This window comes from Pocillopora verrucosa, chromosome 10 (genome assembly GCF_036669915.1).
Source record: "Pocillopora verrucosa isolate sample1 chromosome 10, ASM3666991v2, whole genome shotgun sequence".
Classification (NCBI taxonomy): domain Eukaryota; kingdom Metazoa; phylum Cnidaria; class Anthozoa; order Scleractinia; family Pocilloporidae; genus Pocillopora; species Pocillopora verrucosa.
Window position 1 is genome coordinate 6,583,748 of NC_089321.1, and position 26,913 is coordinate 6,610,660.

The following is a 26,913-nucleotide window of genomic DNA, read 5'->3' on the forward strand; positions in this document are numbered from 1 at the left end:
TAAGCTATAAGATGCTATCAGATTTTCCTAAGCACCAATCGGCGCAAAAGTTGCGTCACCCAGTAACGTAGTCTTTTTATTAAGAAATCAGTGCTCTTAGGCCTTTCTCAGGAATATATTTTGATCCGGAACTTTGCCAGCGGGAGTAATAGAGAAACATGATTTGACACGCGCCAAAATGAAAATTATACGACACAAATACTGCTTAGCATTATCCACTGAATCTGTTAAGATCTTGAGCGCTGTGGTTACAACTTTACGTTTGATTACTGTGATTGCTTCATGCCTGGAAAGTGAGGGAAGACCACGGTATGAATGGTCTGTAGCATTCTCCTTGCTTGATAAGAACCCAAAGGAAATCTTGTTTCGCTGAGGAGAAGTAGACAAACAAGAATTTATTGAAGGGGACAAGAATTCTGGAGGGACAACTCCCAAACGACTCATCTTTGCAATAATAAGCCAAAAAAGAGAGGAATCCGATGTGCCTACGATTTCAGTTTAATTGACTGTACCTTTACTGCGCATGATCCCTCTGCAGCCCTGGATTGTCGTAGTAAGGGAAGTTCTCTCGGGTTCCCGTGGGTTGCGGGTCTGGGTAGTCGTAGTCCCCACTTGTGCGGGATTGCGGGCTCAGGCTTGCGTACATTTGCCGAGATTGAAGCTCATAGGAGCCTGTTCTTTTGCTGTCTTCCTTCGAATTCTCAGGGAAAGTGACACCCGAATTAACGGAGCGTGTAGTGAAGCTCGTGTTGTTTTTATCCTCAAGATCTGCTTCGTACCGTCTGAAATTTATGAAATAATACGATGTTAGCCAGTCCACACACACAGACAAAATGACACAGTACCGGACTTTTTCTTTGAAGCGCAAACAACAATTGCTGTTCCTCCTGGATGGGAAGAGGGTGTTTCATCGCACCTACCCCTCCGCTAACCCAACATTATACCTAACAGTTAACTTTTGTTGGGTAAGGGAAGTGGTAGGAGCGCAGTTGCTCACTGACATTGATCAAAAACCGCAACGACTACACCTTTTCTTAGGGTCTTATTACATCTTTCGCCATTTAATGCGTGCAGATTCTGTGATCACCAGCTGTATTTGCCACGCATTTTCAGGGCTCGCGTTGATACCGCAAAGCTCGCAAAAAACTCTTGCGTTTCACGTATAAACAATAGAATAAAATGTATGCACTCATGGTTGTGGACAATCCAATTGCAAATGACTTACTTATATCGGAGGTGGAAGAATAATCCAACAATGATGAGGAGGACTACAAGGCCGAAGATAGCGCCAAATATGATTCCAAGTTTCTTATTCTTGTTGTCATCTGTGGAAATATAAATGTAGAGTCCCAACGATATTATATGTAAAACATGTCATTCGCAAACTGCATCTCACAGATCGAGCTTGTCGTGATTTCTGCGGCCTATATACCCTCGTCAAGTTTCCTTCCCGGTTCACCCTCTTAATTTGTTTTCTAGGATAGAGAAACGTACTTTATGTATGAGTAACGCATCCAACATGAGAACACAGAATGTTCAAATTATGTCTATTTCGGGTTGGAGCCTCATTTGGCCAACCTATCGCGTTTCCACTAAAACTACGAGCAAGAGCTTTACACAGTGTTATCGTTTGCATTGAATTGAAGGTTTATATCTACTGAAACTAGCAAAGTCTGTGCGGATATAAATGTTTATTCTAAAGATGACTTTTGTTCGAATGGTTTATGAGCCATCAGTCACCAACAAAACTGTGCACCTAACTGTGCAAGAAAAATGTATCAGCTAGGACAAACCATTCTAAAATCGCCACAAACATGAAAACACACCTGGGTCATCTGCAGGTTCCGGAGAATATTCTAAAAAAAAATAGAAAGTTGTTGAGCTTTATTCATTTTTATTTTGCAGTAATTTAAGGTAGCTTGGTGTTTATCATTTAATTTTTCAAACTTTACGAGGACATTAATGTGCTGACTGCAATCGGGTTCAAAATTAAAACAAAAAAACAATGAAATCCACAGTACTCGTACTGAAGTTGTAGGCATACAGAGCTAAGCAGCGACGATTAACAGATTTCACTAAGTGTGGTAACATCGACCAAAGGAAATAAGAGTAATAGCCTCGTCCCATTAAAGAATTAGAGTTTAACTTATAGCGAACTGTCTTGCTCTCCATTAAATTTGGTTTCAACCTCACCACAATTCTTTACTCCGTCTCCGCTGTATTTCTCCTTACACCTGCATTCAAATGAGCCTGGTTTGTTGATGCATGTGGCATGGATATGGCAATTATGCGTTGCTTTGTCATCACATTCATTAAAATCTGATATAAAAAGGAGAAAAGTACCATAGCTTATTTTTATCACATGAGGCGACGCTTAAAAGACATTTTGAATAATGAAACAAATGCACAATCGACATCAGTCACACATGGACGCAAAACATGGATAAACGTTTGTAAAATACCGCGTTTTCCGTGAATTCAATCTTCGTTTTCCGTACGGTGAACGCTAGTTTTTTTGCCGTGTTACTGTATTACCAAAACGAAAAGACACTGAAAACCTAGCGAGTTAATTTTTGGAAACAGCTACATATCACAACTTTGCTTTTAGTCTATCCTTCTCTGTCAGTGCCAACTGAGCCTGAAAAGGCATAGTACTCTTTTATCAGCAATCTCTCGCCAATAACAACCCTCGTCTTGAACTTGTTTTTTGCTGGCGATCTGGGTCGGCCAAATACAACACAGTTTTCAGTAACAACCGCTTAAAGCTCTTTTAGAAGAAAATCCTAATAATGATCATGAAAGAAACGCAAGTAATATCCAGTATATAATTAAAATGTTCTCGGTTTTCAGATCCATGATTCCCCGGTTTGACCGTAGTTAACATAATATACCCGTGGCAGTATGTGAGTCCCACAAATGTTTTCCGAGGTCATTTTTATAGGATAAAACGCAAGAACCCTGAACCAACCTCCGACTGCAGCGTTCGATGGATTGTAGCTCATATTTCCCATCTCCCCTGATGTGGGCAAGTCACTTTTCAGAGCGTCTGGTGTTACATCCGTCGCATCATCAGCAAAAGTAAGGTCAACATCGGCGAGAACACTTCCTTTCCTAACATAAGTCAGATCATTGTGTGCCTTAGTATTTTGTGAGGCAATTTAGACACACTAAAAGGCAGTCGTAAGTTAGAAGTGGGACTATCCATACTAACCTGAATCTTTTGACTTTAGCTTTTACAAATTTTTTGGTGAACCTGCTTTTGCGCCTGTAGTGGTCGTCTATCTGCGAGGAAAATAGACAAAGCTGATGATTGGACGCATAGATTACCATTATTGTTGTCCTTTTGATGTTCATTTTAATGTGATCGAGTCAAAAAGAAGGCTACGCGAAGAAAGCTTTAATCGCTATCATCCTAAAAAGGTAACTCTCAGATATGTACTATGCTATCGCAACGTTGCCTAATCGCATCTGGGGTCTGAACTCTGTTGACACCGTGACGTCACTGAGAAGGACTTTGTAGGGACAAATAGAAGACGTAAAATCACCCAGGAACTGAGATAAGAATCACCTATCCTTTAGGAGTTGATCTCCGCGCGTTCAGAGCGGAGGGTGAACAGAAATCACATTTTCTAACCTGTAGCTCGACTCTCCTGGCCAGTACACCAAATGCGACTGTTTCAGGATTTCCCAGGTCTTCCTGCCACACAACTGTCTTGGTGTTCACTCGAATCAATGTCACAACAAAAACGAATACACGTACATCTGACAAAGAAACGAAATCGAAAATGTTTTCCAACAGTGTGAAAAGTCTTAATCTTTTCTACGCAGAGTAGCATTCTCTGAAAATTTCATTAAGATGATAAAAGAAGACACGCACACAGGGAATCTTTCACGTATCATGTTTTGGAGCCCTGGGTTTTTCCTTTTTTTCCGTACATTAAACCTCAAAGTAGAAGAGAGGCAATTTTGACGGAGTAGGTACTCGGGTGGACGAATTTAAACACTCCGTGTTGTAACCATCTCTTCTTTTTCGATTTTTTTTTTTCAATCATAGTTTGTAGGCAAAACTTAAACAACTCAAAGAGACATAGTTTGACGCTGCTATGGTTTGCAGATTTAATGAATGTAACCGAAGAAGTTACGATTCATAGACCCAACGTTTTGACACTCCTGTCTAGTGCCTTCATCAGGGGTGATCTAAACGCTGCAACAAGAGGTCCTTTTATATGATCACTAATTAGCGGCCTTTTTCTGACAAGGTGTAAATAGGCGTCAGGAAGCAAACCGCCATCGTCACGATTTAAAGGAGCGTGGGCGGAGTTAATATGCCAAGCCTCCAAACAAAGGCGCTGATGGTAACGCCGATTAGCGGTGATAATTTTAGAATTATCCCACCCAATTGTATGGTTGGTTAGGCATGTATGCTCCGATAAAGCTGAATTTTCCTTTTTGCAAAGAAAAAACGCTTTTTGGTGCTCTTTTAACCGTGTACCGAACTGACGTTTGGTCTGTCCGATGTATTCGTTGTCACAGTCATTGCAAGGAATAGAATAAATGGCGTCGGTTCGTTGTTCTTTCGTGACAGGATCCTTAGGTTTGGCGAAAATATGCCCCAAAGTCTGAAAAGGTTTTTGAGCAACTTTAACGTTGTGGCTATTCAAAATTCTCTTGATGGGTTCCGTAACACCCTGTATGTAAGGAATAACAGCAAAACCAGTCACTGATTTCCTTTCATCAAGAGCGTTACTATTTGTAACTGGTTTTTGGCAGTTACGGAGAAAAGTTTTTGAATAGCCATTTGCCTTTAGGACATTGGCAACATATTTCCTCTCCTCAGCCTTCGAATCGAGTGAAGATGGTAGACAGTCAGCCCTCCTAAGTAAAGTTTTGGCTACAGACTTTTTATGGCAAATAGGGTGGTGAGAATCGAAACGTGTCGAAACGTTGGGTCTATGAATCGTAACTTCTTCGGTTACATTCATTAAATATGCAAACCAGAGTAGCGTCAAACTATGTCTGATTGTCCACCTGGTTGCCGTGTGAACTTTAATATAACTCAAAGAGATTTCTCCAACTTAGATAGCTTAAATAGGAAAGCTTCAACAGAAATCAGATAGCATTTTCATAACCATATTATGCGAGGTAATTCAATTGGTATTTACGCCTCTCAGACTTCTATGTCTACTATCTTTTCTTTTACTTTTCTTTCTTCTTTTTTTTCTTTTTTTCATGTTCTCTTTTTGAAGACTGGGGGGATCTTTTTCAGCATTCTTACTTTTCAAGTGGAGCTCCTCGGTGTTCAAAGAAGTGTCGGAATAGGACGTTTTGTTTGTTTTTATTTGCCAAATGTACTATTTGTTCTGTTTGTTTGTTGCCTGTCGATAAGTATTACTCAAATCATTTTCCCGCTCATCTTTGACAAATTGAGGCGCGAATAAAAGGCTTTCGGTGGTTCAAGTCGAGTTGCTAGCAATTTCCAAGGTCAGCTTTCGAGCCGAAACAGTTTTAATGAAGAGTTGAATGTGTGATTGTAAGTCGTAATATTTCCGCATTTTATAGAAACTAAGTTACAAAGGCATTACAAGTCACTCATAAGAGTTTTCTCTCACCTCTACATTCGCCATTAGAATAAAATGTCGGAGGCGGGCACACACATTGGAATGTGCCAGGCTGGTTGGTACAGACACCAGCATTGCAAGGTGTGCTGCTGGCGGTACACTCGTTAACATCTGAAATGTGACAGTTTTTGGTATCATTACACAAACAATTAAATTTCAAAGAGGATGGTGACTCTCTCTGTACCCGCGTGACTTACGTGACTTGAAGCGAGGTTCTGCGTGAATCGTTCGTGTGTGCGAATGTTATACCTACGATGTTTCATTACCGAAGCACTTAAGGTTCATGTTTTCGCCTTCTCTAAAAAAAATCCAACTTGGGGAATAATGTCTTATCTAAGACGAGAAACTCGTATGGTGGAGACATAACGAAATAACGCAATGCCCTAAATGATGGAATCGCCTCAGGTGCGTAGAGCATGCGCACTTACTTTGCCTCGATGTCTTGTTACACAACAGGCAAATTACGCATGCGCACTTATCTTATGATGACTTTTCTACGACGCAGAATAATAATTCTATACCTGAGCAGGTCTTGTTGTCAGATTCAAGGGTGAAACCATCATCACAGGAACACGTGAAAGATCCATTATTGTTCTCACAAACTTGGCCGCAGTTGTTAAGGCTGGGAGTATCACACTCATTCACGTCTGTATTGATAATAACAAGAAAAACTCAAGAAATTTTCCGAGGAGAGGATTCTCTTTCATAAAAAGTACATACTAGTAAATTATCTTGGACTAGGGTCTGCATAAGGCACGTGATCTACTAGAAATAATTCAAAACAGACAACAGATTTAATGGATTTTACATATCAATCTGGTTTGAAATAGGGAAGATGTCGTTCCGAGAGTGTGGTTTGAAGTAGAAGGTTTCAGGTCTGAAATAGAAGATGGACAATCAAAAAATTTTTGAAATAGGGTAAGGGTCTTAAAAACGAGTACTATGCATCCCCACATAATATTTTGAGAGTATACCCTATGAAAAATTCGTTAAGATTGTTCTGGGATATTGAGGAGAAGGAACTTAGGAGAGAAAGACGGATGAGTTCAGCCATAAAATAGCCAAGAAAAATATGCTTTACCTCTGCAAGATTTCATATCTCCGGCTAAGGCGTATCCCGGGTAACATCCACAGGTAAAGCTACCGTTAGTATTGAGACACTTGACGCTACAGCCATGGTTTCCCATCATGCACTCGTTGATATCTAGCAACGGACACCGACACAACGTTAGTTAATTCCTCTTTACGCTTAAGTTGCTTAGAGGCGTGTAATCGTTACGATCGCAGATTTACGTCTTTGCAATCAATTTGCTGTTACCTTCACACGTCTTTCCATCAGCTGTGAGATTGTAACCAGCATTGCAAAAACACGTGATCTCTCCTGTTCTGTTCACGCAGGTATCGGAGCAGCCGCCATTTGTTGCGTCACATGCGCTGGCCTCTGCCACTGTGAATGTAATGAAACAAAATTAGGTAGAGCATATTACACGGGCGCGCGTGGATACGAGTTTATCCTCGAGTGTATATAGTACATGTATCTCTCAAGAGTGAGTGAACAAGTGAGAGGCGTCATCAATATGAGAAAATAAATTCGTATCCACATGAGGACATGCGATGTACTGTTATATTGGTTGCATATTTCTAAAAATCACAGACAATTTTGAAACTGAATTTCGTAATGCGGGCATCCGACAACTTCATGAATGCCTGGAATAAAAAGGGTACACCATTTAAGCTTCTTTTACAAGCAATTCTACATCGCAAAAGATCTCTCTACCTTTGCACGTGACGTTATCCGCATTCAGTTCAAAACCAGGCGGGCATTTGCAGATGTAGGATCCAATGCGATTGTCGCACATATGTTCACAATTATGGCTGCCCTCGCATTCGTTTATATCTAAAAAGAAGAAAATGACTTTCGGTCAAGTACATTTTCAAGGATCAAACAAAGTTAGGAAAACTGTGTGGAATTAAAAACATTCTTTCACCGAAAAACTATGGTTTGCACCTACCCCACCCTCGCGCCCACCCACCAGCATTTTTTAAGGTCTCTTGTTGAAGTTTCCCAATACCCACTGAAAACAAGGTGAACACAACAGAAAAACGAAAGACAATGACCCGTCCACGGGTCAAACCCAGACTTCTCTTTCTGAAATCTGGCGCGCAAACCATTGGGCCCAGCGTCCCTTAAAGTGCATGACGGACCTGCGAGCAATCAATCGCAATTCTTTTCAGTATTGACTCTAACTGAGATGTTCGTATTCGTTGAGATACATACCATCACAGGTTTGGTTATCAGCGGCAAGTTTGAATCCATCTAAACAGGAACATTCAAAGGATCCTGGCTTGTTATGACATATATGAGAGCACTGTGCCACACCGTTAGTGCACTCATCAATATCTGCAGGAGAAGGGATTCGCATTAATATGGTTATTATCACAACAGTAATTATTGTATGCATTTTAAATATTCATTCTATTTCAATTTTAATTGATGAGTTGTTCTAAAACTATGTGTTGAGAATCAACCGATATGTGTTCCTTTGGAGAGAGGAGTGCAATTACAACTTACTTTCACATCGTTATTATTAATCGTCATTCATTCATTCATTCATTCATGTATTCACAAACATTATTACTCTCTTAGTCGTTAAATGCCAAAATCCGTCGTCGGTTAGAATATTTTTAACCTCTCTAGGATATCTAGTCGTTCTGTATGTGTTTTCTTTCTTGTTTTTTCTCTTGTTTCGCTCTCTGGCTTCTTTCCCTCTTCTCTGCTTTATTATCGATAAAGATTCTTCTTCTCATCCGTCGTCCTTCCGCATGCTCATTGTTCTTAATCCTTCCAGTTTTCTTTTTCTTCGTATTCCTTTTTATTTTCTTTTTTCCTTTCTGGTCTTTTTCCTTCATTGTTAACCTGGTCGTTCTTAAGTTCTTATCAGAAAAAGGCAACACTCTGATGTTTAAGTGTTACTCATTTATAAGTTAACCACCACTGCAATTCACCGTACCTGTACAGTTTTTCATTGGATCACCTTCAAAGCCAGGGTGACACGTACAGTTATATGCACCTGGTAAGTTGGTGCATAATGCATTCTCCGAACAGTTGTTAAGGTTGCCTGCATCTTGGCATTCGTTTATATCTAAAGAATACAATCACAGTTACTCCGTTTGTTTTAGCACTTCATTTACGGAATTGTAGACGCGAATTTCGGTGAGGAAAGTAGCAGTGCCAGTGGTGGTGTAAAAAACTTTCCCAATTTCAGAAACAAGTTTCAAGCATATCGAAAAAAACGTTTTGAAAAGGGCCACAATCGTACTCATGGATCCAAGTGATTTTAAGGAATGAAATTTTTTCAGCAATAATTTCAAATGTCGTGCAAATTTTTCATACTTTATAGAGACCGCATTGCTCAAATTCGAGACCACTGCAAGAAAGGTGAAATGATTACCGAGTTCTCGATTGAAAAAGGACTTAACCTGTTGCAGCGATATGTGCCAGAAGCCATCTTGCATAGGGTTTAATAGTGTTTCTTTGAATTGAACTTTGAATTGAAATTGAAAATACCTTCACAGATTCTTCCTTCCTCACGTGATGTATAACCTTGTTTGCATTCACATCGAAAACTACCAAACGTATTCACACAGGTCTGGTTGCACTGGCTTAGACTTTCATTTGCACATTCGTCAAATTCTAAAAATATACAAAGAAAAAAGCAAACTGATCAAAACTATAACGAATGAGTAAAAAAAGAAAGCTCTCTAAGGATGTGTGGTAAATTCATTTTATTGCATTCAGCAAAGGAGAGTTTTTGGACAAGCCATTGTATTGTTAGGGGTCGATGGTGGACAGTTACGAGTTGAACCTGACTTTTGAACAAGTTTTTGATCTTAATTTAATCCAAATGAGCCCTCTCTATGGAATTTTTGCTGACGTAAATTTTCCGAACCCTAACCCATTTACGATACATCAAAGTCCTTTCTCAGTCTAACCTGATGGCAAAAACAAAGAAAAAAAACACCTCTTACCGAAGCAGTCTTCACCATCGCCGGTTAAACCTGCAGGACAGGGCCCACATTTAAACCCGAATGGGTTCCTTGTGGTATTGCAAGTCACGTTATCGGCGCAGGGATCATCTGCACATGCGTCAAGTACCTCCATCTCACAGAAGTCACCCTCGAATTCATCACTGCAGTTACATCCCACAATGCGAAAGGCGCCATTGTCATCTCCAACAAATTCCGTGAAGTCGCAAGTTCCATTGTTCTCACACCTACACATGTTGATTACAACGGGATGAACAGATGTGTCATTTTTGGAGTCCGTGGCAACAAATTCTAACGTGATGTTAGACGCATTGACAGGCGTCCAAACGAAATGGCCGACATTTTCTGAAGCGTTAAAAGTGAAAGATGCCCCCTCAGGTAGTTCTTCAACCTCCAGCGTGACGTCATCGTTGTCAGTATCGAACACGCTTAGGTTAAATTTCGTCATCTGATTCACAGTTACGCTGATTTCAACTGGTCCTGTAATATTCGGAGGAGTGTTTTCTGGAAGAGAAAAAAAAGTGTTTCATTTGCTTTAGTATTGATCTTCTCCATCATCGCAACCTTCCAAGAAAATAGATCCAACCCCCCCCCACCCCTCCCCCACCCGCTCTCGCCCCATTGGTTGGTCTAAGAAAGGGGTAAGAAGACCAAAACTTCCCCCTCCCTCCCTCCCTTCTTTTTGACACCACTAACAGCATGTCATTCGAAGCTTAAAGCTTATTGATCAGATAGAAAATTCTTCCCGAATGTTGTAAGGGGACACCTCTGCAAAAGTAATTTTTCATCGTAGGTGAGGCAAAGAGTGACTTGCGTTTTTGAAACAATTTCTCCTATCCGTTCCAATCCCTTAGATCCGCCTTATTTCCCCTACCACAGTATTGAAAAACAAAGCTGGAATGCATTCAAGTTTGAATGAATTACTCCCAGTCTTTATAAGCTTGAGGATAAGAAATTATACATTATTAAAATAATGAAATTTCCTTTTTTTTCTTGTTTTCTTATTACCTAATTCTGCTTTGGCAGCCTCGGCTTCTTCTTCAAATCCTTTGGTCTCCTGTCCAAGCTCTTTGTTACCAGTTTGCATTACATCAAAGATGCATTCTCTGTTGTCCCCACAGATCGCTCTGATCTTATCCGTAACAGCAGACAGGTTCAAGAAGGCAGGAACAAACATATCGTCAAACGACACATTCTGTAGTGTACAGTTGGAGGATACAAATAATCTTTCGTCATGTGGAACAACCCCTGATGGCAACAAGACGGAGAAACAAAAAATAATGAGTAAGCATTAATCATGATCAGAGGTTATTCTCAGCTTGACAAAAATTGTGTTTGGATTCTTTGAGGGTCTCAATGAGGTAGTGGCTTTTACGACTAACGGTTAAAATTTTGGGCATTTTTCGGCTAACGGTTAATATAAGTTCATTTTTATGGCCCCATTGAGACCCTCCTTCCATAACATTTGTAATTTTTGCTTTATAAGAGTGAACAATTTCTAAAGTTGCTCGTTTATTGAGTATTGGTAATTGTACATGCAATTAACTGTTAAGTCTATTTTTGTGCTATAATTAGTTCTAGTTCGTTATTTAATCTATTAATACTTGTCATTTTCATAGACGTGAGGGTGAAAAAAACGATCATTCTGAGATAAAACGGAACGAAGATGTAAAAAGTAGAAAAAAATAACTTGTTCTCGTTTTTTATCGTCAACCCTTAATATCGACCAGTTTTACTTTATATCTTTGAACTCGTAACGCTCACCAAAGACTTCCCTTTCAATTTAATTTCACAACATTTTCTTGGTGATCCTTGTTGCTCAGTTCTCTTTGTGATCACAGAAGGTGTAAATATTTATGGCTCAAATTTAATTTTACTGTATAAGAAAAAAAACAAACAAACAAACCATGATTTTCATGGTGTGAATAACAGAAATGTTTTCCCTACGCCGTTCATGTAAACGTTAGACTTACATTGTTGTCCCAAAGAAAATATCTCTTGCTCTGTAGAATTACTCGGTATCATAGTACCATTGGGATATATCAGTTCATCTGTCTTGTCGCCATTGAAATTTCCCAGCAGTCCCTCGGTTTTGTTCATCATATCGCTTGGCGCTTTGACACTCAGTTGAAGAAGTTCTAAGCCTGGGGACACCTCGATCGAAAGGCCTGACGGGAACGATATGATGGCAGTTTTGTTGTTGATGGTACTTCTCTCGATCGACATTCCTGTGAAATCTTTACCCTCGTCAAAATCAGCAATGGTGAAATTCTCACAGGAACCGTCCATTCCTGTGATGGTAAAGCTGAGGTTGCCAGGGACAGAGTCGTCAAACACAATCTGCCCTTTGTCACTGTCTTTGGTTTTGAAAGCGAGAGCCGATATGACAGTCGCGTTACTCAGTCCTCCCTCGGTCGTTGTTGGCCTTTTTGTCCTGGCGTGAAGGTGAAGCGAACGATCCCGCGTCCGAACCAATACATAATCTCCGAGGCCGTTGAAGGTGTACTGAAAGCCGTCAAGCGTGAGCAAGTGCGGGTCTCCCCAGAAGCTAACTGGAATGAAGAATTTAAAAGAATTGTTACGCTGGTCAAAATTAGGTGTGTCCAATTATGGAGCTCTGACACATTTTCACTAGGACAAGATGAAAAACATCTTTCTGTCATTTTTTCCTGAATCCCTTGATGCATGATGCATGCAAAACTCAGAGGAAATAAGTTAAACAATTTAACAAACTCAAGACTACAAGACTTTCACCAAATATCTAAACGTTAAAATTGTAAATGATTAAAAAGTGTTCAACATATCTCATGTTTTCTCATGTTATTTTATCTTCCAAATTTTTCTCTGCTTTGGTTTAATCGAATTGAACTATGACAGCCTTTGTGCAACCTGAATTTCCCTTGAATATGGTTTAGTGTGCATAGCTTAGATGAAAATTCTGAACAGTCATTTGTGATTCATTTATGCTCAAAACATCCTTACCGATAACAATTCGTAGCCAAGGAATTCGGGGACGGCGTGGTCGGCATGGTCTCCGACGACAGCCGCCCGCCAATCGACTGCACGAGCACCGCTGCGGAAATTCGGAGGCACTGGCAGCGGTAGTCAGCGGTCGCTTCTCGTAAAACAAATTGCATAGTGACTCTCCTTCGCCGCAGCAAACCTCAAACGGTTCGATGTCACCTTTCTGCCTCATGGCTCGATTACGAAAATGATATCTGAGAAATTAAAAAATGAAAACAAAACATGACTTACACTGTGTCTTTTGAAAACAAGTCGTTATTATGGCCTGAGGGGGACTGGAGGATTGTAGCTGTGTCACAAGAACACAAATCTGATACTTCCACCCCCTTCCCCCACCCCTCCCACCCTGGGCTCTGTAGTATTCTAACGATCTTCCCTCATCAGTCAAATTTCTATAATTTCCCTCAAAGAGAAATGATCCCCCTCCGTTTCCCCCCTAAAATCCTCCAACCCCCATCCCCCCCCCCTCTGCCCCTGCCAGGTGATAAATAGGGACCGGTCCCTAGCTGGTGGTCAGGGGTGGGGGAACCGGATGCGACAAGTTGCGGGTGCAAGGAGATGCAGGGATGCGAGATCAGAAATCTTGCAATATAGGATGAAGATTTTAAGATGTGGAACAAGGACGCAGGATACAGGTTTCTGCTACTCTCACTCTTTAACTCTTAGACCAGGCCACGTTTGCCAATTATCTTTGCCTGGTGAGACAGTAATAGCCAAAATAACAAAATAACTTCCTCTGAAATTTCACTGATCAACGGAAAAAATCTCTCTGATTTGTCCTGACTAAACTGGGTCCATTTTTATCATGCCTTTCTGTTTTAAATTCAGTCATCTAATTTACAAACCTGTAAGCTCTTCCAGCTTGAGGCGGCTTTGAAACAAACGCACCTCTTCCACTTCTTCTTCCTCTTTCTCCACGAGCGAGATAACAGCACTGATGACTCGCACCGAACTCCGTTGTGGGAAATCTAAGCTCGTAACAGTCAATTCTTGCACCACGACTACCAGCAGATGAGCTCATTCTCCTGTAACGGTTGTCCTGGCGCGCAGATCTAAAAGTTGCGGGACAGTCAGTCAGTTCTTCAAGCCAGTCTTCGGGGTCAGGCTCTTCATTGTACCAGTTCATACACTTCTGTTCGTTTGTTAACTCTATAGGCTCATCTGGGGCATTTAAAGATTTGCAGAATTTCCCACGAGTTTTAATTCCGTCGACATCGAATTCTTTAGAATCGATCTGGAAGATATTTTCACCAAAGGAGTCTTCGTCCTCAAAGCTGTACTTTTTGTCCTTCGTAGCGTAACCAACAGCGCACTTTCGTCGTAGCCTTCGATTCCAGTTCATTCCACCGTCTTCGTAACTGTAGATAACGTACGAGGAGGTTCCATTGGTGATGAGAACAGCCTGATAAGAGCTTTCCTGAAGAAAAATGTTTAAAGTATCGTAAATGCACACGATCACAAGAAGCAATGTTTTAGCTTCAAAAATATGGTGTAGAAAAAAACTTAATTACAACTGGAATTATTTTCCGCCTGGATTGGTGTACGCAAACTGAGGTCCTTTTAAACTCTGCAAAATGAAAGACTTTAAATACATTCTTCATACAGAAGAGTACGAATAACAGTTAGGGTTTTGGTACGTTTTATCTCAAGATCATGATCGTGTCAAAAGAAAAATCCCTTTGCAAAGCTGTATAACACTATATTGGGTTCGGATAATTGTGTTTTGAACAACGCGGCTAAGCTGGATTATTTCCTGCACATAAATTGAAACTTTTCAATTTTAAAACAAAACAGCTATCATGATAATTACCTCATTGGTGTATGGATTGAAGAGAGACAAAAAACTTCTAAACCGTGCGAAAGGTGAAACTCTCTCCCACGTTACCACCAACATCCATGTTGCGTTGAACTCGGTAAGCCCTGAGCAGTTTTTCAGCAGAGCCGAGGTATTGTCCAGTTGCTGCAAAATTCCCAACAATAAAAAGTTAAAATTCATTATTAAAATTCTGCAGGGGAATAGAGAAGATCTTTTAATAGGGGAGAGCGGAAAGCGTTGTTCTACACTTGCGTTTTCAAAGAATTTAGGAACATACCAGGATGTCTTATTAACTGTTTGCAACTGATTTTTTTAGACCAGAAAGACAAGTTCGCGTGCATCCTTAGGGTCCCACTTAACTATGCCGATCCGCTTTGGAGTGTCAGCCCTTTGCATCAATCGACGTAACGAACATAACGCCAAAAGGATTTTTCACTCTGAATCAAGGCCTTAACTAGGCAACATCCAGCAACAAAACATTTTTTTCAGATCCTAATAATTTTGTTTGTTTGTTAGGTGGCGTTTGTGATATAGTAAGACATCTCAATGTAAACGTATGTAACATACCTACAGCTTTAGCTTCTCGTTTACCTACAAGACATTACCTCTCTGAATTCCGATGTGCTGCGGTCCACAACTTGGTAAGTGATACTTGTGGTTGAGGTAACTATATCTGTATTGGCCCAAAATACAGCAATGACATTCTTTTTCAGGCTGGTCAGCCTCTTCGGTTCAGAACGGTAATAGCGCTTGCCAATAGAAATTAAGCCATTATGGTAAATCTGCCCAAAACAAAATTTACGATAAAAATTATCAGCTCACATCGTCGAAAATATTTCGAAGTTGTACACATAAAATACGTGGACACAAAGTATCAGCTCCTGTGGTATGCACCATTAAACTCACGGGTCGGCTTTACTTTTATTCACTTTTGAGGTGGAATGATAACGCCCTTTATAATCCACCCACGAACTTTCGCGCGTTGCTATCGGCTACTTTACGTCACGTGGTACAAAATCGCCCGACAATTATCACGTAATATATAACCCCCGTTTACGTTGATGCTTATCCTTCGACCATTTTCATTGAAAAGAAACAAAGCCAGCGCCAGAGTTTCATTTTGAACTCGTTTTGTAGAGTCCAGTGATAGTTGAATTTATAAAGCTGATCTCAAATGCTGCTACGGAAGCAAAAGAAAGTCAGCAAATTTGCTGTCAACTCGCGATATGAAAATTACTTGAAGGGTTATGAAATAAAGAAACTCCTTTGACTGAGAGATTGTCTTAAAAATTTCAAATTTTCCCTCGATGCTTCGTTTCCTGGCCAAATATTTTTTTCGGACAACATCTAAGCCGCAGACAATATCAGCCGACATACCAGCCGGCAGAAGGGGTTTATTTACTAATTAGCCTTAAGCTTGAGTCTAGACTCTTCAATAGTTCTGAAACATGGCAAACTAAATAACAGTAATGTTCCCTGTTTATGTCCATAACACTGCAGTTTTCACTGACTAATCAAAGAAATAATAAATAGCTTAGGGTGATATCATTTTACATAACTAGATATTGCACCCATACTCACATAAATGTTCTTGTACAGTTCGCCAAAGAAAGGGAATCCGCTGGCCACCTCGATATGGGTTGGAACACGACGATATCTGATCGGCTGAACCCATATCAATATAACGATGATAAATCGCTTAGCTTTGAAGGAAACCAAAAGAAGTTGTTGCGTAAGGTAAATAACAATTTCAAATACATTATTCTCCGCTTCTTGTTTCGATGACCGGGATTGAATAAACTAGGGCAGCTTTCGGTGTGAGTCACCGCCGTATAAAGAGTTTACCTCTCGCTTATCTTTGAGAGCTGTTACAACTTTTTGTATTCTCCCCACATATATTTCACCAAATAACTAGCATTTAAACAGTGGAATTAATAATTTGTACCTCTGCATCTGCCATTTCTTTTCTCGAAACCAGGAAAACAACGGCAGTTAGCTCCACCAATGGTGTTGATGCACTCAGAGTTCAAAGGGCATATCGCATTGCCTCTGGCACATTCGTCGATATCTGCAACGGGATAAAACAACAAAAAGTTTTACTGCAACAAGGAGATAAAGTAAATATATTTTAATCTTTTGTGGGACTTAAAATCTCTGGAAGGAGTTCATTGTTCAGATCGTCCGTATTTCAATGCTGCTCTTTAGTTGCACTGAGCCCGAAGAGTCTCCATGAAGAGTTGAACTTCGGGCCCCAGTATTCGGGAGCGTGGATAACGCTATCTACTGGATAAATCTCTATCCGGGGATAGCACAGTACGTTATGTTAGAAATCATCCGCTCAATAGCGATTTATCCCTCGGATCGAGTTATCCGGCCTTTATCAAGCTGGGCCCTGATCTTAGGATTTCACGGTTCAATGATGAGCTACAGGTAACGCTTTGTTTAGCCATATGTGACTTGGGTCCTGCATATTACTAGAATAAGCAAAGGTGAGACGTCATGTTTATAAATAGAATATGGAAGATGTTAAATTTTGATTGAGGTAAAGATGTAAAGAAATATGTTTTTGAGTTGTCTCGAGCGTAGAACGAGGAAGTGTCTCAGCAAGTCTCCACGAGAAATCGAAGTTCAAACTTCCGCACTCGAACTCTGTGTTTGGATGCCCTACAACTGAGCTGCAGAAAAAAAACTCCATTGTGAGTGATGCTATTGTTAGACGTTCAAATGGGGGTTTTACTTTAGAGATCAAGCAAAGGACTCACCTGTACAATTAAACAGAACTTTCGGATCCACACTATTGTTGTAAACAGCCTCAAAACCTGGTCGACAGTTGCACTCAAATCCTGGATATTTGTTCTCGCACTCTGCGTTTATATCAATCCTATGGCAAACATTGCGATCCTCTTCACATTCGTTAATGTCTGGAAGAGGAAAAATAAATTTTCTGGAGTTATCACACAGATTCAAAGCTTTGCGTCTTCATTTAATGGAGCTTATTTCCATACAAAAATCATGGATTCTCATCATGATGTAGCTGAGCTGAATGTTGCAGATTCAAAGACACTTCATTTCATCTTACATGCAGCTAGTCTCCTGAATTCTTTGCCAATTTTTTCCGTATTCATAAAATTCTTTTTACTCTGTTTTCTCCGTTTTTCCGGTGAGAAAATTTGAACTGAAACTATTAACAGTCCTAGTTAAAAATACAGAAAACTGTATGTTTTGCGTAGACATTTAGGAGCCCACAAGCCTATGTATCAACGTTCAATATTTCCCTCTGGATGTAATATAAGAACATACAGAATAAACATCCAGCAGAAGTACACCAGTGACAAACTCAACGCACACGCCTAGTGTGAATATTCAAAACCGAGTGAGGCCAACACTGCGTGTGCCAGTGCGCATACACTCACCACCCCAACCCCCCAAAACAATTTTGTCACTAGTTAATCTTACTGAGGAGATTATTAGCCACTGATCGCAACTTACCTCTGCATCTTTTTTTACGATCGTCATATTTGTATCCATCTGGACATCTACAGTAGTAAGATCCTGGGGTATTTATGCATTCTGCATTGAATAAGCAACTGTTGTCATAAAACTTCTCACACTCGTCAAAATCTGTGGAAATTCAACATAATTTCTACTCGTATTTTATTATAGTCAGAGGGACGTTAACTTTATTTTTTTTTTAATTTCTATTATTTATTTTTTTAAATTCTCTGTATGCATTTTATTGCTGTTTCAATAACCGAGTGGTATGACTGGTAAAACTAATCATTTTTGCAGAGCAACAATGATAATTCTAATTGAAATAAAAGAGAGACCTACCTCCTTGAAGATATAATGTTAAAACCTGCGAAGGATGTTTCGAATGTCACAGACGTAGCCAGACTTACAGGGCATGCGTATTCCTCGAACCTCATCCAATAGGTCATAATGACGCTCCTCCGCTCCTCCTTCCTCCCCCACTCCTTCCCCCTTACCCTTTTCAGCTCTTTCGCCTAAATGGTCGCTCTATATCAAAATGATACATACAACTACGGAAGAGAACACATGAGAACTATCATACCGTCACAAGTGTTATTGTCGGCATTGTGGCGAAATCCTTTTGCGCACCGGCATTCATATGAACCAAGAAGGTTTTTGCATTCGGCATTGTCTGGGCATGTGAAACAACCCTCTTTGCATTCGTCTATGTCTGAAAAGTAAATAGTTTGGATTTGTTAACATCACCAAGGGCATTTCCATTAGGGAACAAATTTGCTCTGGTTGCTCTAAACGGAAGTATAGCAATGGACGTTTCAATTTAGACTGGCTGGATTAGCTGACACAAGGAACGAGATTAACCCATAATCTGCAGTTTCTTATCCTTTCGTGGTAAAAAATATTACACAACAATGCTTTGACGTGTCATTTATTGAAAGATAATCTTATTACCACCCCCTCCCTTCAATTTCCGTTGCACCCCTCTCCCTCTCATCCCCCAAACCGAGCCCGACGTTAGATACCAACATTTGGTATATACCACACAAGCGAAAAGTGCTTTTCGCGCGCGCTGATTGGCTGGCTCGGAAGTGGATAGTAATTGCTATTCACCTCCAAGCAGCCGATGAGACAAAATCGCGAGTCAAGATTAAATTTCCGACCATATCTCATTATATTAAAAGAAATAAACTTATAGCGGAGCTCGCAGAGCGTAGCCCCATAATTATACAAAATAGTAGTAACCCATCAAGCCGAAAAAATTTGGATGTACGACCGTGCGACCGTACAAGGTGCTACTTTTGACATGCATGGTCAACTGTACCGCGGGCACGCCAACGCCTCGGCTTTGTTCAGTTGTCCAGTGGTCAGTGCACTGGGCTCCGAGTCGGACGACCCGGGTTCTAGTCCTAGCAGGGGCTAGGTGTTGTGCCCTTGAGACGTGCGGGAAAAAAATGCGCGCTCCGCTTTTAGGCTTGGCGAAATCTATATACTATTTTGGTATATGTGTGGTATATACTAGGACAATTATCCACCTCAGTGTCGGTGAAAGTGGTGGATATTTACCGCACGGCTTCGCAGCTTGGTAAATATCCACCATTATTCACCTCCATTTTGGTAAATAATTGTTAAATATAGCTTACCAGCACAGTATCTTCCACGATATCCATTTCTGGGACAGTGGCACTCGTATGTTCCAGGAAGGTTAACGCACAGCGAATGGGAAGGACAACGGTCTGAGTTTTGGCGGCACTCGTTTATGTCTGTTTTAAAAGCAAACAAGTGAAACAGGAATTAGACAAAATTTAAATTAATTTATAGCGAAAGAAACTAGACGTGTGGTGTTTACAAAAAAAGATAAGCCAAAAACCCTTTGTTGTTGACGTAGAACTTAGAATGAAGAAAAGAAGTCTCCTCCCAGCACAAGTAAAGTAAAAAATAGCTAAAGTTCTAACCATGGTTGGTGTTCCTATCTACAATCCAAACTGTATACCTTATTGTTGGACGCGGGGAGCATGGTAGGCTAATACTCGGCAGTGTGTAGTGGTATATTAATCTTGCATTACAAAGGGTAAAGCAAATTTAATAATTATTCAAAGAGATCTCCATTTTAGAGGAATTGTTTGCATCGACATGTCCGCATCTCTGTTTGGATTGAAACCTTTAGTAACCAAGGTTTCTGAACTTATTTTCCTCACCAATTTCCATACAGCTCTTACGGGATCAGTTAAAAATTTGTTCTTTTTTTAATCCAAAAAATCTGCCTAACTGTTGTTTTCTTTTTTTCATCCTTATAACTTGTCTGTGATGCCATGTATAAATATGGCAAGAAGAATTACAAAAGTATAAACAAGGGAGAAGTTTCAATTGGACTATTTTGTTGATAACTGAAGGCAAACTTGTTACTATCTAGAATTATTTTAGATTAAATGTTACCTGTCTTCTTTAGATAGATGATATGCTTGATGATCCAAACCAGAGAGTGACGGAATATAACAAAGCTGTACATGGGATCATCGCCGCGTAACTGAAACAAGTGCTCCAATTCAAAGAAATGATATTTTCGGACTATTTCCAAGTTGTCTGACGAGTAGGTTAAGCCATTGAGAGAAAAAAAGTAGCGAATATCGAGGTGCAGAATTTCGATGATAAATCGCTCAATTGTGAATTTGTAGACGGTGGTAACGTGCACGGCATTGATCTGGCACACAAACGCCAAGGTCTTGTTGCTTAGTACTTCATTTAAGTCCAACACAGATTGTCTAGTCTTAGTAAGGAAGGAATCAAGTTGACACATGGACAGATACGAAATCGGGACTTGAATGTCAAGAGAATTCACCAAAAAGTGCTGGCTTACGCCCAACATCTGACTCATGGCTTCAAACGTGCGAATTATCAGCAGTTTGCGAATCACCACGTGAAATTCTTGAACGGTTAGATTATAGGACAATTCAGCTTCGGTTTTATTGAGTTTGTCTGCGACTTCAGCCAGGGTCATATTTAAATTGTTTGCATAACGTACTAAAGTGTATCTTGCGCAGAGGACCTCAATTCTGAGGGGACTCAGGTCATGAAAGATGATCTCAGTCAAATTGAAAAACTCAATCAGGACTTCAGCGGTGACATTGTACGACATCAATATTTTCCGTACCTCACGTTTAGCCTCCTCCATCGCCTCTCTATTAAGTTCAAAAACGTTTTTCCTCGTCTTCACGATGAACGTTACAAGTTGTGGATACAATTTGTAATCGTAAAACTTCATAACTGTCTTATTCAACAATTCTGCAAACTCTTGTAAGGTTATTTTTAAGAGATCCAAGTCTCTCGGGGTCACGTCTATCAGAAATGCAGTTAGGTAATGTAAGTTCATTGGAATTTTGGAACGGACCAGATCCAATACAGTTGTCATATTATCCAGGTCATCCTTAATTTTGCTCACCCAAACATCCAACGAGTGCCGCACTATATGGATTCTCATTTGAAGCCCACTGACATAATCTTGACCTAGCACCGCAATCTTTATCAAGCGAAGAAAGGAGTAGTGTCTCACTTCATCTGCATCAGGCACAGCCAGGATGGTCCCGAGTTCTTCCGCGGTCCGGTTGAGAAATTCAAAAGCTGACAAACTGATTTGCAAAACCCCAGAAAGATACTCAACGTTGTCGTTATTTACGAAAAGCAAGAACAGCTTCAGAATGGGTGTTGTATCCAAGCTCACTTTCCGTATCGAGGCTAGTTCTTCCAGCGTTTCATTCCCTTTGACCCCGAAAGTGTTGAAGGCTTCTTGCCAGGCAAAAATTTTTCGTAAAATAGTCTCCACCTCAAAGACAAACACACTTTGGACAACATCCTCGAATGTGATATCTTTAAACTGAGATGTATTTAGCAGAAACAGAGCGACCTCGGGCAGTGTGAATTCCAAGTATGCCAAGCATCCCGTAGAGATATTATACATAGATGCAATCTCTTCTTTCGACGAGCTGTTGGCGCGCTTGCCGAGGAGGGCCAAAATGGTCCCTGGCTTAGAGCTGTTCGTGTAGCTGTGATATTCGTAGACTGTTTTGTTCTCCAGCTCAGTAAGGTTAAAGCTCATCCTGCATTCTAAACTTGGAGCAATGTATTCCGTTGCTTTTACTTCCATATATCCCAGGAAAAATAGCAGACACCAAAGAATGCCCTTGGCAATGAGACCGCTCGTGTTTGGAACTCCTCCCATAATTAGGCAGTCCCTACGAACCTTCGCAAAAAATATTTCAATTCAACACTAAATCAAAATATTTAATTGGGTATTTTGGTGAAACTTTCATGGACTCATTCTATGAGATTTGTCAGTTTTAACTTAACGTAAAATACCTACCCCTGGACACCGGTCAAATATGAGGTTTACTAGATCCACGTGCTTAACACCGAAAAAAAGTTTTATCAGAAAAATATCTTGATATATCTGGAGCTATATAATGTGACGATTAAACATAGCATAAAATTTTAATCTGAGGAGATAGGTTTGGGGAAAAATTATTAAAACTTATCAAGGAACATATTTACAGAGATGACCAACCTTGAAGTTGGAGCAAACGTGGAACCAGTCACGTGATACAAATAGTTATCAAGAACAATTTACTTGTACCCTGGCATTAGTAAAACAACCTCATAGAGACAATTTACATGCCCTAAGGCGATGGAAACAATATTTTTCGCAGTAATTCTACAATTTTTCCATACGACAGTGCTATTAGTTACCGCTGTTTGCGGTCCGGAATTGTCTGATTTGTTACCTGTTACGCATGGCGTGCCTCAGGGCAGCATATTAGGCCCTTTGTTATTTCTTATTTATATGAATGATTTGCCGACTGCCATCAAGCATTCAGAGGTAGCCCTATACGCTGATGACGCTAAATTGCTATGACTCAAACCCAGCTGGTCTGGAGTGCGCCCTGAATGCCGACTTGAATGCTATTGCTAGCTGGTTAAATGATAACAAACTTACTCCTAATGTTGATAAGACCAAAGCTATGCTTATTGGTAGTGATTCCAAGCTTCGCAAGTTAAACAGTCTCTCGGTTTTTGTTCTTGGCAATCAACTCGATAGTGTTAAAAGCTTTAAGTATTTCGGGGCTGTATTATCCTCCAACTTTACGTGGACCGAACATGTGGAACATGTGATATTTAAAGTGAACCAGAGATTAGGTCTTTTGCGTAGAATTAAGCATTTGTTGCCGTATAACGCACGCCTTCTTTATTACAAAAGCCTTGTCCTTCCCATTCTTGATTATGCTGATATGGTATGGGGTGATAAGGATAACGCTGTCTTAATTAATGAACAGTCTGCAGGTGTTGCAAAATAAGGCGGCAAAACTTGTTCTAGATAAACCATTGTACTATTCCGCAACCGATGCTCTCAATCAGCTCGGCTAGTCAAATTTAAAACAACGCAAGCACTTCCATCGCTGCTTGTATGTTTATAAATGCATGAATGGAATTACATCTCACAAATTGGAATTATCTAGAAACAGCGATGTACATAGATACAACACTCGTTGCAAAGATCATCTTAGACTTCCACCAGTTAAACGGAACTGGGGTAAACAAAGAACCTGTTATCATGCCTTTAAAGAAAGACTGGAATGCCTTGGACAGTGACTTGAAGAACTCTGGCACTATATGTCAGTTTAGGAATAATTTTTTTAAATCTTTTAATCTATAGCTTACTTTTGTACTTTTTTCAATATCTGCAATTTTTATTTACTTTGAACAATTTAATGTTATTTTGGGTTAGGACCTCTCTGTAGATCACCTACGGCTGAGAGAGCTTCCTGTTTAAATATCATAATTATTGTTAGAGCGGTGCATCACTACTGAAAGAGCTAGTGCGTGGGTAACCTCAAAAATCATAAATGGTTGACTTTAAAATGTGTTAGGTTGTATAATTTGCAACAGTTTGAAATTCAATAAACTGATCACCTAAGGAGTTAAGTAATATTGGCCGAAGAAGTGTTAATTAAGCATCAATGCTGAAGACATACAGGCGCCCAAGCGGATAAGATGAGGTATAAAAATAGATTTTTCTTAGTTAACTTTTCAATTTAGCACTTCTATAATTTTTTTTCTCAGTTTTAAAGAAAGTTCATTCTTCTTTTTACCCCGAGGCCATTGCTTGCTGAAAAAAGCACTTTGCGATCCCTTGCGTATCGATCTATCAATTAGAGATCACTGTTTCCCAACAAAATCACGAGCATCAAGAGTAGCGTAGCCTATTCCGAACTATTTATTTATTTCGTTCTATCTTTAAAAATCATGGCCTCTAAACAAAAACAATTCATACACAAACAATATTGAAACAACTCTGCATATTATGTTGGAAGTTCGTGTCACTTCCAGATGTGCGGGAAGAAAGTGGCTTAAAGGTCACGCTAGTGAGCAGAAGTTCTCTGCTTTTTAATACGAAGTAAGCCACGACATGAATTAAACGCTACTTCAAGTGGTAAAAACATTGGTAAATGTTTGACATGTATAGTTCTAGAAACAGGTCTTCTAAAGCAATGTTTGCAAAAGAATTTTCTTTCTGCTCTGATGAGTGACGCATAATCATGCTATAAGACACTTTTAAAAATCACAAAGCTAAAATCTATAATACACTTGAGTCTCCTTTAAAATCGATCGCATCATTAAAATTTTACCATCAATATATATGCAACTGAGCGTAAATGAAAGTTTCTCGAACTGGTAATCTAAATGAAATTAAAAGTTGTACGTGTTGAACTATGTATATGTTCGTGGATTATACCAGCTAACTCCTTTAAAATGCGACTGAACATCATCAATTACGAAATGTTCGCAACATCCTAAACGTAAACAAGTACTGTGTTACTTTCTTCCTGAATCTTCTTTTAGCTTTAATTAAATATTTGGAAACTACGGAAATAACTGAAACAAAGCTTCGAGAGTTCAACAAAGCTCCCAAAAAAAACCTCAGACTAACTAAGTCACGGTTTTCATAACTTGTAAACTGCAGCTAAAATTTTTAAAGAAGGTCGTTTACAAAGCGAGACAATCTTATCCAATGAATCTTCGCCATCCTAGCCCCTTTTAGATTTGCTCTTCTCATTTTGAAGTTTTTGTATTTTCCTAAACTGACTCTTTGTTGTCCTGCGGAAATGACGATCGAGAAACAGCGTGACGTGGGTGTTTAGGGAAACTACTAAAACTATTAAGGCTCTGTTAATTCTTTTCTTAAATATAAAATACAGAAGTCGATTGGATTCAAGAAATGAATCATGAAAGTGTACGTTTTTTTAACTTTTACCGAATGAATTCGAAAGTGCATTCTATACAGTAGCAACAATCTGTTGTAAACACCCACAGGGCAATATCACAGAACGAATTCCTTTGCATCCAACTGCGCAAAAAAATTAAAACCAACCCTGATCTCAATATTAACTCTTCCGCCTCATCAGAAGAAATTATTGAGTTAAGAAATAATTGTCGAGTCCATTTATTTCTCTCTAGGCATGATTCAAGTTATAGCGCCATAAAACGGCAGATTCAAAGCACTGCCCTTGCATTTACAAGTTAGACAAAGCGAGACCTAGCTTCCTTTGATTGAAGGTATCATAGCCATCACTGAGGTTTCCTCTCACTTTATATACTATGATACTGAAAATGTCCTTGCGTGGTTTGTGGGATCGTAGTATTCTTAGAAAACGTTTGAAATTTTCAAGAATGGAGAAATACAATCAACAATACCATTATCAGCCATATGAATTTGGAGTGTTTCTTTTGCTGCAGATAACGAAAATATCGCTCAATGTGACCTCAAAAAAATGAAAATTGTGCAGTAAACCTACCGTTAGTATAGGGATGTACGGTGTTGTGAGGCTGTTGACTGCTTTGCTGTCCGGAGCCGGTGAGCAAAGAAAGTCAAAGCAAGGACGCGTCTCTCAGTGAGAATGAAACAATGCTACCTTGATTGTTGATGATAAATGAAAACTGCTAACTACGATCCACTCAACCATTAAAAAAATTTCTTTTATTTTCCGCCATTGAGGCATGCCTCATCAACCTTTTGTTTAATTCAAACGGTATTGGACATGAAAAACTATGTTTGAAAATACTCAAAAGAAACACTTTTCCTCTCTATCTGCAAAGAATTTTATTCTTAAAAATTATCACAAATTTTCTTTTAAGTCTTGTTCTAAACACAAGCTTAATGTTTTGCGATGCATCAAATACATGCTTGTGGGTGCTTTGTTTTTTAATCAGTGTCGTCACCTCAAATTGAATTGCGCGTTTACCACAACGGGAAAAGTTCAGTAAATTCTAGGGCATAATTGTTCTATTACGTCAACAACCACATCGCCGGAATGTTTTCGATATGACTGTAAAACCAAATGGGGTTTTTATATTTGAACACTGTCTTTTCGTGCGGATGTACGACATAAGGAGGTTCTAGAAAACACTTCTTTCTTTAATTCCTCAACCACGTAATGAAAACTCTGTCGATCCGCTAAATGAGGTGTAACTAAAGACGAATAAGTTTATACAAAAATCTATGGCTTGTTTGATCGGAATGGTGGAAGCTGATAAAGCTGTGTTATTTGTCAGCCGTTAGAACCAGTAAATTTAAACATGAAAAACATGTGAGATTGTTAATTTCGAAGTTTCCGCAAGAGTTATGATCTTCTCGCCTTTACACCAGGAAGGTGTAATCAAACTCTTTACTTGACATGCTTAACTGGAAGCGTCGGTTACAACAGTCTTTAGTTATATACTTACAGTGTTAAACTATAAAGAGCAAGAACTCATGATACTGGATGCGATTGAAACAGACGACACCAAGTATGCTTAGTGAGTTAACCTTAACTAGCTATCAGGTAACTTCCGTTCTCGACGAAAATGAAGAAAATTGTTTTGAGAAGAATCAAT

At 39.6% G+C, this 26,913-nt stretch overlaps 1 protein-coding gene across 1 annotated transcript; it reads right to left on the reverse strand.

The window, feature by feature from the left end:
• Window positions 1-513: 513 nt before the first annotated feature.
• On the reverse strand, window positions 514-25,971 carry LOC131768754 (fibrillin-2). The gene is made up of 30 exons (XM_059084482.2): window positions 25,836-25,971; window positions 20,428-22,228; window positions 19,635-19,754; window positions 18,578-18,706; window positions 17,995-18,126; window positions 17,268-17,426; window positions 16,451-16,573; window positions 16,087-16,208; window positions 15,111-15,287; window positions 14,500-14,649; window positions 13,535-14,106; window positions 12,648-12,883; window positions 11,639-12,217; window positions 10,674-10,913; window positions 9,648-10,169; window positions 9,187-9,312; window positions 8,630-8,761; window positions 7,897-8,019; window positions 7,396-7,515; window positions 6,937-7,065; window positions 6,700-6,822; window positions 6,140-6,265; window positions 5,610-5,729; window positions 3,635-3,762; window positions 3,212-3,282; window positions 2,969-3,111; window positions 2,194-2,319; window positions 1,827-1,856; window positions 1,226-1,325; window positions 514-782 (listed from the first exon to the last, which is right to left on the reverse strand). The coding sequence occupies exons 2-30, from the start codon at window positions 22,205-22,207 to the stop codon at window positions 515-517; spliced, it is 6,906 nt and encodes a 2,301-aa protein (XP_058940465.2). The 5' UTR covers window positions 22,208-22,228; window positions 25,836-25,971; the 3' UTR covers window position 514.
• Between the last annotated feature and the right edge of the window lie 942 nt (window positions 25,972-26,913).